This window comes from Miniopterus natalensis, chromosome 2, assembly GCF_054644295.1.
Source record: "Miniopterus natalensis isolate mMinNat1 chromosome 2, mMinNat1.hap1, whole genome shotgun sequence".
NCBI classification, from domain to species: domain Eukaryota; kingdom Metazoa; phylum Chordata; class Mammalia; order Chiroptera; family Miniopteridae; genus Miniopterus; species Miniopterus natalensis.
The window spans coordinates 172,727,446-172,739,630 of NC_142082.1; the positions used below are offsets into that span (position 1 = coordinate 172,727,446).

Below are 12,185 nucleotides of genomic sequence, written 5' to 3' on the forward strand. Positions count from 1 at the left end.
ATGGCTTGGTAAAGTTCAGTCAATGGCAAATGAGTAAACAGGAGAAAAGTATGTTTTCTCCACAATCCTGCTTTCTACCTTGGCAGATGCATGTGCATAATGACCTGGAAATCCTAGTTCTCGGGATCTTCAGTGATCTATTCCACTGGTGGGTGTGGGGGAAATTGTTCCCCAACCCTCTTGGCCTGTCCACTTCTCTTCCTATTCATAGCTCCATCCCACACTGAGGGGCTTCAGACTTATGCCTGTGGACACTCCAACCCCATGCCCAGGTGCCATCAGGGCCCCCTGCAGGCATCTTGGCTCCTTGTCAGACACAGAGGTGTCTTCAGGGGGCAAGCCTGCTGTACAAGCCTACCAACACCCAGACATGGACTTGGGGCTTTTGAGACAGGCTCTGGAGAGACACATCCCTTTATCTTTGCTGACACCTCACCCCATGGGTGAGCTGAGGCTCTGCTTCACATGTCTTCTTTCTTATGGGAACTTGGCTGAAGAAGCAACCTGTACCCAAGACAAGCATTCTCATGGCAGAGGGAAAAGTAATGGCAAAGTCACACATTGGCTCTTAAAATTTCTGCCCAGATGTGGCATATATCACTCTGGTCACATTTCACTAAGCAAAACAAGTCTCATGGCCAAGTGTGGTAATTGGGTGGGGAATTATAGATCTCCCCCAGGGAGCAGGGATCAAGTCCATGATAATAGATAGGAACACATAATCCTCACAAAGTAAAGCAGCAAATTAGGGATGACAATGCAGTCCACCCAGGAATGCCTCTCGTTGTTACTGTTTTTGTCCTGTCACATTTATATAACACATTCGTCCGTGAGCTCTTCTAGGACTCAGGTGATGTCTTATACTATTTTGCTTTGTTTCTAACACCTTCTGTATTGTTAGAAAAGGAAGTGTCCCTGCAAGTTTGCAAAGACCTGGGCAGAAGAAAGGAAAACCATGTAGGGTAGACATCAGACTTGGGGATGAAAATCTTTCAAAGTTCAGATTCAGAAACCGTCTTTATACTATGGAGATACTGCTGGCAGATTAGCAAGCAGGGTGGGTAGATGGCTGCTTATGGGCTGTGTGATTCCCGAGAGAGAGAAGCCTCTTAGCGCCCCAAAGAATGCGTATGTTCTAACTCCCTGCACCACTCAGGCTCCATTCGGGAAAAGTGAAGCCTGCAGTTATTTCAACAGAGAGGTTAATATGGGGAATTGGTGGGATTGATATTAAAGAACTAAAATCCCAAAAGGAGCACCGAGGCCACAGAGACAACTGGAGGAAGCAAGGCAGTGATGGCCCCTAGGGCTGGGGGAACAGAAGGAAGAGGCCAGAGTTACCAGAACCTAGAAATGCAGAGGAGGGGCCCCTGGATCTGAGCCCCAGACCTCTAATGAGGAGCTGCTGCCCTGCTGGCGGTGGTACCTCTGGGGTCTTGGGCAACGCAGTGAGTACAGTTGGGGGTGTTTTCTAAAAAAAAAAGAAAAAGGAAACTGGAACAATTGTCACTGTGAGGTTGAAGAATCACTGCTCACTGCTGGGGTGACATGGACTGGAACAACAGGAAAACAGGAAAAGCCACCTACTTGCATGCCCCTTTCCCCCTTTCGGTCTCCTGTGGTGCCCCCTACTGGCCACACATAGCAGAGAGCCAGGTTCAAAGCAGAATATTGTAGTGGCAGAGCTCCTGCTCCAGCTTCTTAGAGGAGCATGTACAAGAGGGAAGCTAGGAGATGACTTAATGAGCAGTACACACCCTCAGACCTGGGCTTTTACAATTTCAACTTCAATCCTTTGGCTAAAGTCATCTCCATCTAAAACTGATATGCTCCTGGGGAAAATGAAATGTTTAATGTTACTCTTCATTTACACCCATTATGAACACGTCTATCAGATCTCTTCTAGGGAATGAAAATAAATGAGAGGTGGAAGAAGAGCCGTAGAGGGCTACTTTGGCTGCAGTGAAGATAGACAGAGGATGCCACTAAGATGGCAAAGGGGAAAAAAGGTCAAGAATGGACAAAGAACACGGGGGGATTATGGAAAATAAATTTTACCAACTTTCAAGCTTTGTAGATGCTTGGCAGAGTGTCTAGGTCTTTGCTGATCACAGTGATATAAATGAACTGCAGAAAAGTAGATAGATCTGTCCCTTCACTCAATACTCCCGCTGACTCAGATCCAGTAGTGATATTATGAGATCCGAGACGGTAGCTGTGAGTGAGTCACTGAATGATCAATTTGTGCAGTGACAATTGCCTAGGTAATTTGGACAAAAATTTACTATTGACTAAATTACAGTAGCACCCTAATTAGTGGAATGCCGAGGCCTGGGTTATTTTAAATTGGGTTTTTCTGATCTGAAGATGAATTAGGAAATCATTTATGTTTCCAAGTTTGTTGTTATAGATTTTTTAAAAAATGCTTTTTTCTTTATTCTGGCTCATTTCTAAATAGCAAATAAAAGGGATCTCCCATGCATTTGACTGTTGCAGTGCTTTTGTGTTTTCATTTTTTTTTTTTTTTTAAATATGTCTTTATTGATTTCAGAGAGAGGAAAGGAGAGGGAGAGAGAGAGAGATAGAAACATCAGTGATGAGAGAGTCATTGATCAGCTGCCTCCTGCACGTCCCTGACTGGGGATCGAGCCCGCAACCTGAGCATGTGCCCTGACCGGGAATGGAACCTCGATCTCCTGGACCCTAGGTCGGTGCTCAACCGCTGAGCCACGCCCGGCCGGGCTTGTGTTTTCATTCTGCATAGCCATCTCAGTTCAGTCAGCGTCAAGCACCAGTTCAGTGACAAGCAGCGTATAGGGCTGGATGAAGATGAATTAGTCATAGTTTCTGCTCTTAAGGATTAATGGTTGATCTCACACAAGCTCTGGCTAGGAGCACAGGCTCTGGAGTGAGTGGGGCCTGGTCGCTGAATCCCTGCTCTGCAACTCACACACTGTATGGCCCTGAGCTTTATTTTCTCCATCTGTAAATTGGGAGTAATAATAGTACTCCTAGGAAAATTAGCAGCCCAGTGTATAAATTCGTGTGGTAAATGTTCAATAAATGTGTCTCTTATTATTGAAAATGTACATACCTGATATAGTAATAGATAATTATAATATGTGTAGCTCTATATATGTTGATTTTCACTTTTGCTGAAGGTGGCAATAGATGAGGATTGGTTGGAATTGTTACCAATTCCAGGATATTGCTTTTTTTCTCTTTCCTAGAGTATTCTATTTCCTTCTTACCCCTATCCTTTCCTCTTCTCCTTACTCAGATTACTGTCCACATGCCCGGTTTCCTTAGCTCTGTGAACACTTACCCAACATCAAAGGTACTGATTGGCCTAGTAGGTCTTACCGATAGATTTTCAACCTCCGGCCCCATTAATGCATATCCTCTTATTATGGAACTAACATTCAAAAATATTTATTGATTCAAACTGATTCTCCAACTTTTTTCTAGCATGACATATGGTAATGTTTACTTATGTAACGCACTTCTTTATACATTCTTTGTTCCTCTAGAAAGCACATTAGAATACATGGGAGTAAACTGATGTTATAAAGGCACCTCACATCTGTTCTAATCCATTCTGATGTAACAGTCTTTAAAAAAAAAAAAAAATCCGAATTTAAGCACTTTAGTCGTTATTAGCATCAAATTAATTGCAACAAACCTCACCATTAATCATGTCATAGCAGGATGTTGCAGCGCATGGGTGAATTAGACTTCCAGATTTGACTGCTGCTTCTTAAGACCTGTCCAAATATACATACCAGAAATGCCACTCATAGGTACATCGTACTTGAGAAACATTTGCAGACATGCATTTGGCAGTGTTGTTTATAATGATAAAACACTGGAAATAGCCTAAATGTCCACCAGCAAGAGAATGAACTATTAACTGCAGTGTCCTCATACAGTGGACTTGCACATAGACTTGTAAGAGCTCCTGTATCAACACATGTATATAACACACAAAATATGTGTTGATCGACTGCTCATGTTATCAGTAAGGCATCTAGTCAGCAGTAGGCTTTTAGTACTTAAATTTTTGGGGAGTCAAAAGTTACACATAGATTTTCAACTGCACGGGGTGCGATGGGGTGGTCAGTGCCCCCAACCCCCACATCGTTCAATGGTCAGCTGTATCTGGCAGAACCAAGACTCTAACCCGGGTTTGTTTTACCTTAAACTAATAAAGTAGATTTTATTACATTGGCTCTTGAGCTCCTAGGCTCATATAATAAATAGTCTTACTATTCATGAAGCAGCTTCTTCCTCCAAAATTGTGAGAAAATACATTTCTGTGACTTAAACCCCCTAATCCATGGTACTTTGTTATGGCTGCTGTAGCAAACTAATGCACATACTATAGTTCACTCGTAATAATAGTCTTACGAGGTATAGACTTCTATATGCAGCCAAAATCCTTTCCCTCTGAATTTTTAAAGTCTTGCTCCTTTGATTCTAAAATTCAGTGTTGCTGCAGAGAACTTCAAACACGTGCCGATTCCTCATTCTCTCTGTGTCACCTGTTTTCCCCTCTGTGGAAGCTCGTCCCCAGTTCTGAAATGTCACAGCTCTGTCTCTTGACGTGGCTCTGTGTTCATCTATTGTACTGGGTACTCTGTAGACCCTTTCAACTTGAATACTCTCGTCTGTCAGTTTAGGGAAGTTTCCTTGAATAATTCTTGAATTTTGTGGATGATTTGTTCTTTTTTCCCTCTTTCTGGAATTCTTATTTTTCAGATTTTAAGCGTCCTGAATTGAATCTCTCATGCCCTTATCTTTTCTCCCCATTTTGTTATCTATAACCAAAAGATTTCCTCAACTTTTTAATTCTCCTGTTGAGTTTTAATTTCTGCTCTCATTTTGTTTTAGTTTCTGAGAGCTATTATATATTTATAATGTTTTGGCTTTTAAAAATCATATTTTGAGCTTTTTTTGCACAATTCCATTATCCTAATTCTCTGAGCATAATAATTTTTAAAATTGAGATATAATTAACATATAACATATTAGTTTCAGGTGTGCACCATAATGATTATATTTGTATATATTAAAAAATGATCACCACAATAAGTCTAGTTAACATTTGTCACCATATATAGTTACAAGTTTTTTCTTATGATGAGAACTTTTAAGATTTACTCTCTTAGCAGCTTTTAGATATGCAATACAGTATTATTAACTAAAGAAGCCATGCTGTCCATCCCCATCACTAATTTATTTTATAACTGGAAGTTTTTACCTTTGACCCCTTCTCCCGTTGTGCCCACCTCTCTACCCCCAACCCACTACCTCTGCTCTCTGTATCTGTGAACTTGTTTTTGTTTGTTTGTTAAGATTCCACATGTAAGTGAGATTATATGTTATTTGTCTTTATTTATCTGATTTATTTCACGTAGCATAATGCCCTCAAGGTCTATCCATGTTGTCGCAACTGGCAAGATTTCATTCTTTTTGGAATAATATACCATGTTTTCTCTATTCATTCATCAGTGGACGCTTAGGATGCTCCCATATCTTGGCTATTGTAAATAGTGTTGCACTAAACATGGAGGTGCGTATATCTTCAAGTTAGTGAATACCCAGGAGTGTAATTGCTGGATCATATGATAGTTCTATTTTAAATTTCGGGGAACTTCCATGCTGTTTTTCATAGTGGCTATACCAGTTTACAGTCCTACCAATAGGGCACAAGGGTTCTGTTTTCTCCGCATCTTTGCCAACACTTGTTATTTTTTGTCCTTTTGATAATAGCCATTCGAACCAATATGCAGTGATGTCTTATTGTGGTTTTGATTTGCATCTCCCTGATGATTAGTGATGTTGAGCACCTTTTCATGTATCTATTGGCCATCTGTATGCCAAACATTCTTAGGAAAAATGTTTATTCAAATTCTGTGCCCATTTTTAAAAATCAGGATGTTTGTTTTTTGCTGTGGAGTTGTATAGTTCTTTATATATTTTGGATATTAACCCCTTATTAGATATATGATTCACAAATATTTTTCCCGTTTTGTAGGTTGCTTTTTTATTTTGTTGATAGTTTTTGTTTTTTTGCTGTGCATAAGCTTTCTAGTTTGATGTTGTCCAGCTTGTTTATTTTTTGCTTTTCTTGCCATTGATTTTGGCATAAAATCCAAAAAATCATTGCCAAAGCCAGTGTCAAGGACCTTACTACCTATCTTTTCTTCAAGTCTTATATTCATGTATTAAATCCATTTTTAGTTAATTTTTACATATGGTATAAAATCCAGTTTTATATTTTTGCTTAAAATCCAGTTTTCTCAACTTCATTTACTGAAGAGACTGCCCTTTCCCCATTGTATATCCTTGGCTTCCTTGTCATAAATTAACTGAACATATATGTGCAAGGTTATTTCTGGGCTCTCTATTCTCTGTTCCATTGTTTTATGTGTCTGTTTTTATGCCAATACCACACTATTTCAATTACTATAGCTTTGTAATATAGTTTGAAATCAGGGAGCATGATGCCTCTTGCTTTGTTCTTTCTCAAGATTGCTTTGGCTATCTATGTGGCAAATGCTATTGTTCTATCTATGTGACAAATGCTCTTAGAATTTTGGTAGAGATTACATTACATCTGTAGCTTGCTTTGGGTAGTATGGTCATTTTAACAATATTCTTCCAATCCATGAGCGTACACTATCTTTCCATTTATTTGTGTGTTCTTCCATTTGTTTCATCAGTGTCTTATAGTTTTCATTGTATGGTCTTTTGCCTCCTTGGTTAAATTTATTCTTAGGTATTTTTTGATGCAATTGTAAATGGGATATTTTTCTTAATTTCCTTTCTGAAAGTTTATTATTAGTATATGGAAATGCAACAGATTTTTGTGTATTGATTTTTTATTGTGCAACTTCATTGAATTTGTTTATTAGTTCTAACAGTTTTGGTGGAGTGTTTAGGATCGTCTGTATATAATATCACATCATCTGCAACTAGTGACAGTTTTACTTCTTCCTTTCCAATTTGGATGCCTTTTATTTATTTTTTCTTGTCTAATTGCTCTGGCTAACACATCCAATGCTTTGTTAAATATGATTTTAACTGGGGGCTAAACATATATGGCTTTATTCATCATGACTTTTTAATGGATTTTAATGGATTTCTTCAGGCACCTAGTGATCTTTGGTCCATACTTAAGAACAGGAAATGCAAAACTTGGGTGTAAGTTCAGAGTAATAGGCGGAGCCTCCCACTATGGGCTTCATTGTAGGAAAATGGCTGGGTGGTTTCTTTTTGGAGTCTCCAATGTCACTATCTTTAGGCTGCCCAGGTTCCCCAGAGAAGAATTTGCCAGTCTTCTGCCTGGAAAGTTAAGGCCTGGCTGACAATATTCTGGAGCCTAAGGGAATGAAGATAGCTGGGAGGCTCAGCTTCCAGGATTCAATTGATCCTTCAGTTTTCACTCTAGTACCTCTATCTCTAACCATGCCTAGCGTCTCACAGTTCAGAGATCGCATTACCCTATAAAAACCAAACAAAGACAAAACTCCAGTTGTCTGGTAGAGTACAGGTGAGGATACGGGCATCTAGCTTCTTCTTAAACAGCTTTTAACTAGTACCTATTCAATAACCTCATTTATCCTATTTCTAGAGGTTTCTGGTCCCCCAGTTCTGAAACTTTATGAGATTTTGCAGCATAAATGTGATTGTTCTTGTTTTTCCCCAGAGCTGGTTTAGGATTTAGCTTTTTTTCTGGTCTCTTAGATCTGTTACCACTTGTCTGTCTGTGTTTCACATTCCAACATTTGGTTGCTGTTGTTTTTTACTATCTTTGTTTCTTGAGTATGTATGCCTTTATTTAAACACACACACACACACTTTACTGTTATTTTCATCAGGTTTTGAGAGGGAGGAAAAGTGAATACAAGTGTTTAGTTTTCCATCTTTATGGAAGTCTCAAGAGGAAGGAGTATTTCTTAGTTTGTATTTAACATTCAAATAGCAAAGATGATAGGATGAAGTGCAATTAGAAATGACCATCGGAATAAGAAAAATGTCTGACATTGCTTTATATTCCAGGAGCTTATCAACTTAATCCTAAAATGAGGCTTGAAAATCGTTAGCGTACAGTCAGAACTCTGAATATTATATATTTAGTCTGATAATCATCTCATTCTTTTACTCATGACAAGCATACTTGAGATAAGGAGTTAGTTATTGCACCACGGTTGCCAAAAGCCCCAAAAATCTCTCAAAATAGGTCTTGTCACATAAAAAATTAATTGGTTGCTTTGTTCCTACTTTGATTTTCACTAATTTGAGGACATCATTTAAGTGACAGTTAATTGTATCACCTTTGCTTCTCCTTGTTAAAAAAGAAATCTCTATTTAAAACCTAATTAAGAACGTTTCCTGAAGCGTTTTTTCCCCCAGGCTTCTTTACATTGGCAGCCTCGGGTATTTCAAGCAGGCAGGAGAGGAAGCTACAGAGACTGGGCCTAGGCTCAGAAGTCTCACAGAGATCATTCTGCCACATTCTGTTGATGAAAGGCAGCCCCAAATCCCGCCTGGATTCGAGAGGTGGGGAGATAGACTCTAATTGTTGATAGAGGAAGCAAGAAATTCACAAAGGGGTGTGTGTATAGGGACAGGAAGAATTGTGGCCTTTTGTGCAATCTACTACCGTCTTCCCTCTGGCCATAATTTATGCACATTTCTCTCATCTAGAAAATATAATTCCCATTCTAGGATCCCCAAAGTCTCATCCCAATATGGCATCAGGTTCAACGTCCAGGATCTCATGTGCCAGCCTCAGGTTCGATTGGGGACAAGGACCCTCAGAAGCAGCCCTTCAGGTATGGTTCTTCTTGAACCAGAGATCTATTCATGAAAAAGGCCAGTCAACTGCCTCCTACGTTTCCGGCTGCCAGTGGGGAGATGGGCACGGTGCAGTTGCAATAGATGCTTCTATTGCCGGAGAGTGGGAAGCATGGAGCAGCCAGCGAGCCAGAGCAGCTCCGGAGCACTGCAAGCACATGCTTCAGGCTCCTCCACTCCAGGGCCGAGAAGCAGGCCTTGATCAGTTACCCGGCTCTGTTGCCCACTTGCCTTGTGCCTGAGGTTTTTAAGTTTATAGAGGTCAATAATGTGGCTATAATTCTAAAATAACTGTACAGCATCATCTATAGTAGGTAGATGCTTCTTGAGAAAGACACTACTTGAAGTTTTAAACCATGGAGATTTTCATACCTCTGAGGGTACTTGCTTGTTTTATCAATCTCAGAAGTTTTAAAATAGGTATTAAATCAAGTTTGAAAAGCCTCTCCATTACCTTTATTTTCCCCAAAGTAGTATCCCTTAGACAGCATAATGATAAACTTATTTTTTAAAATAAACTGATTTTTAGAATGTTCGAGTTAGGACAGGCAATGAACATATACACACATCTCTCCCCAACACCACCCCCAAAAAAGATTTGTAGAGAGTAAAATATAAGAAGAAAATAAAACAAGCGAATGGGAATATAAAGAGAGGTGTTCCAACCCAGGGAGGCAGGTGAGACTGCCTGAGTTCAAATCCGGACTCTGCCTCTTATTAGTTGACTGACTTCGGGCACATCCCTTTACCTCTCTGATTCTTCACCTGTAAGACTAGCCTATGAAGTACTCAGCTCCTTATTGTGAGGATTGGACAGGTTGGCATGTCCGGGATGCTTAGAACAGCGGCTGGCCCAGGCCCTATGTTTGTTCCCACTGTAGAATCTCCAGGCTCCAGAATAGGAAAACCCAACTTGATAGCTTGTCAGTAGTGCTTGATTTAGAGAACTGTTACCTGAGCTCACAAAATGTCATGTGCTGAGAAGAAGGGAGCAGGAAACCGTGCAGTGGAGGAGGGACGCGGGCTTTCAGCCTGGGATCGTGTCAGGCGTGGTCCTGCGTTTCAGCTTTCAGTTATCATCTGAAATTGTGAGTCCAAGTGGGCTTCTTTATTGGCCATCTATTTCTTTATGACATCTTTATTTGGTATTAAAATGCAATGGTCTGTCTCAAATAAGGTGAAAAGGCTAGGAGGGTGAAATAAAACGAACCACTTTCAAGGTAACTCCCGGTTCTCCCCTCTCCCTCGCTGATGCCATCACGCATTTTTGGGAAAACCCTAGAGACAATATCAGATAAATGCTGTGACTTCCTCATGCACCCACAGAGCATTTATCTCTCATCCATCAAGTCACATTACCTTTTTCTGAGAACGATATTCTCTCACAGAATCCAAGAGAAGCAAAAGCGAGAGGAAAATACTTCTCTAAGGAATCGGTTCATACATTTTTGTCTTCATAGTCTCTCCTTCATAGCCTTTCTCTCCTTTATATGTTGTCCCAAACTCACATTCCCAATTCCATTCCCAAACCAAACCCCATTTCTGACCACCCTCTCTCCAGGCCAGTTTTCTCTCTTCCTCCCATCATTTAAACAACTTGAGAATCCATCTTCTTGAAGAAAAACATTTAATAGCAATTTTTTCCAACCTAAATCCCCATGACCCTCGCTTACTGCTATTCAGAAATCTGTACCCGCGCTGTGTCCTGGGCACTCACTAGATCCTGGGGCCACAGAAATGATGATCATTCGGCCTTTTGTCCTGAATGAGCTCAGGGTCCCGGGGGGAAGGCATGCGAGAGGAGGTTGATTCTCGCCATTTGTCCTATGCTCATGTTCACTTCTATTATGGTTTGTCTTCCCCACTAGCCTGTAAGCCCCTCAAGGACCGAGATTTCATCTGTTTTATTTACCATGTACAATCAGTACCTTACAAAGTGCCCTCAGTAAACATTTGCTGTGTAAATGAATGAAAACAAAGACAGTACAGAATGATCAGTAAATTAATGTGTGCTCAAGATAGGAAAAAGCTCAGAGGAGAGAGTGCTGAATTCTTTTCGGGGCGGGAGTGCAGAGGCGGGGGTGGGGAGGCTTGCTGGGGAAGGTGACTTCTGAGCTGGATTTTGAGAGTGATGGCTACCAACATTGATAGGCCTTGCGTGGTGTCCAACTCATAGAAAGTACCAAATAAAAGTTTGCTGGGCTCTTTGCAATTTATGAAGCAATTATACTTACAGTATCTCAAATATTCTATTATTTAACTCATGCCTGGGAGGGCAAGACATGGCTATTTCATGCTGGATTATGGGGTCCTGGAAGCTCTATATTTTACCTAGAAAACCTCCCAGTCGTGTAAGAACACCCACTGAAAAATTCAAGGTCATGGTGTGTGTGTATGAGCCTTGTGAGAAACTTCGGAGGCTGGCTGGGCCACTGGCTGAGAGAGAAAGCAATCTTAAGTATTTGCTTTAGAAGAGGGGCCTCATCCAGGAGAGAGAATGGGAAAGGAACGGACAGAGCTGATTTTCAGATACTCACCTCACTCCTGAGCCAGAGCTCATTACCTAACTCCTGTATCCACCACCCAAGCCAGTTTCAGATAATAAAATTCCTGAAAACTCAGGATGGGGGAGAAGAGAAGAGCATATACAAACAAAATACATTTTTAGTTGAATTTATCTAATGACCATACCATACTGAGGAAAAAAACAAGATATGAGGCCTAGACTTGCTATTAGTTTATTATTAGATTTCTTAATTTTGTTTAGCTCTAGCTCCTTCCCGACATAATGATGTTAATGCTCAGGAGACTGAGAACCAAAGCAACTGAGATTTGTGAGACTCCTGGCCCTGGGTGACCTCCGGGCTCTCCCCTGCTGTTCTAGACACGCCCTCCCTGTGACTGACTGAAGATACCATGTATGAGTAGCACCAAATTACATCCAAGAGCAGACTCCTCACCTCCAACTAATCCTCACCTTGTGTTTTCAATATGTGTGCGCAGCTTCATCATACACAACAAAGACACGTTCTTCAACAACGCCACGAGAAGTAGAATCGTACATCATATTTTACAGAGAATAAAGTATGAAGAAGGGAAAAACAAAATCGGTAAGTAGCGTATTGGTATAAAAAGCTACGTTTGACTTTGGGGGGTTGCAAGCTTTTTCCTTTGGTTTTATGAAGTTAATATCCATTCTAGAAATGCTCATCCTTTGTGAAACCTCTGACTTTGCCCTTGATGGGCAACTCACAGGCGTAAAATCTCGATACCATCCTTAGATCTCCTTACCTCGTGTATCTAAGATCATGCAGAAATTCTCT

The 12,185-nt window shown here is 40.6% G+C and overlaps 1 protein-coding gene across 1 annotated transcript in view; it reads left to right on the forward strand.

Annotated features, from left to right (window-relative positions):
• Positions 1 to 12,185, forward strand: part of LOC107545102 (anoctamin-4) — a 124,697-nt gene that overhangs the window by 59,691 nt on the left and 52,821 nt on the right. The window contains exon 7 of the mRNA XM_087813978.1: positions 11,866 to 11,972. Coding sequence (XP_087670104.1) covers positions 11,866 to 11,972 — 107 coding nt within the window. The remainder of the gene's footprint in view (positions 1 to 11,865; positions 11,973 to 12,185) is intronic.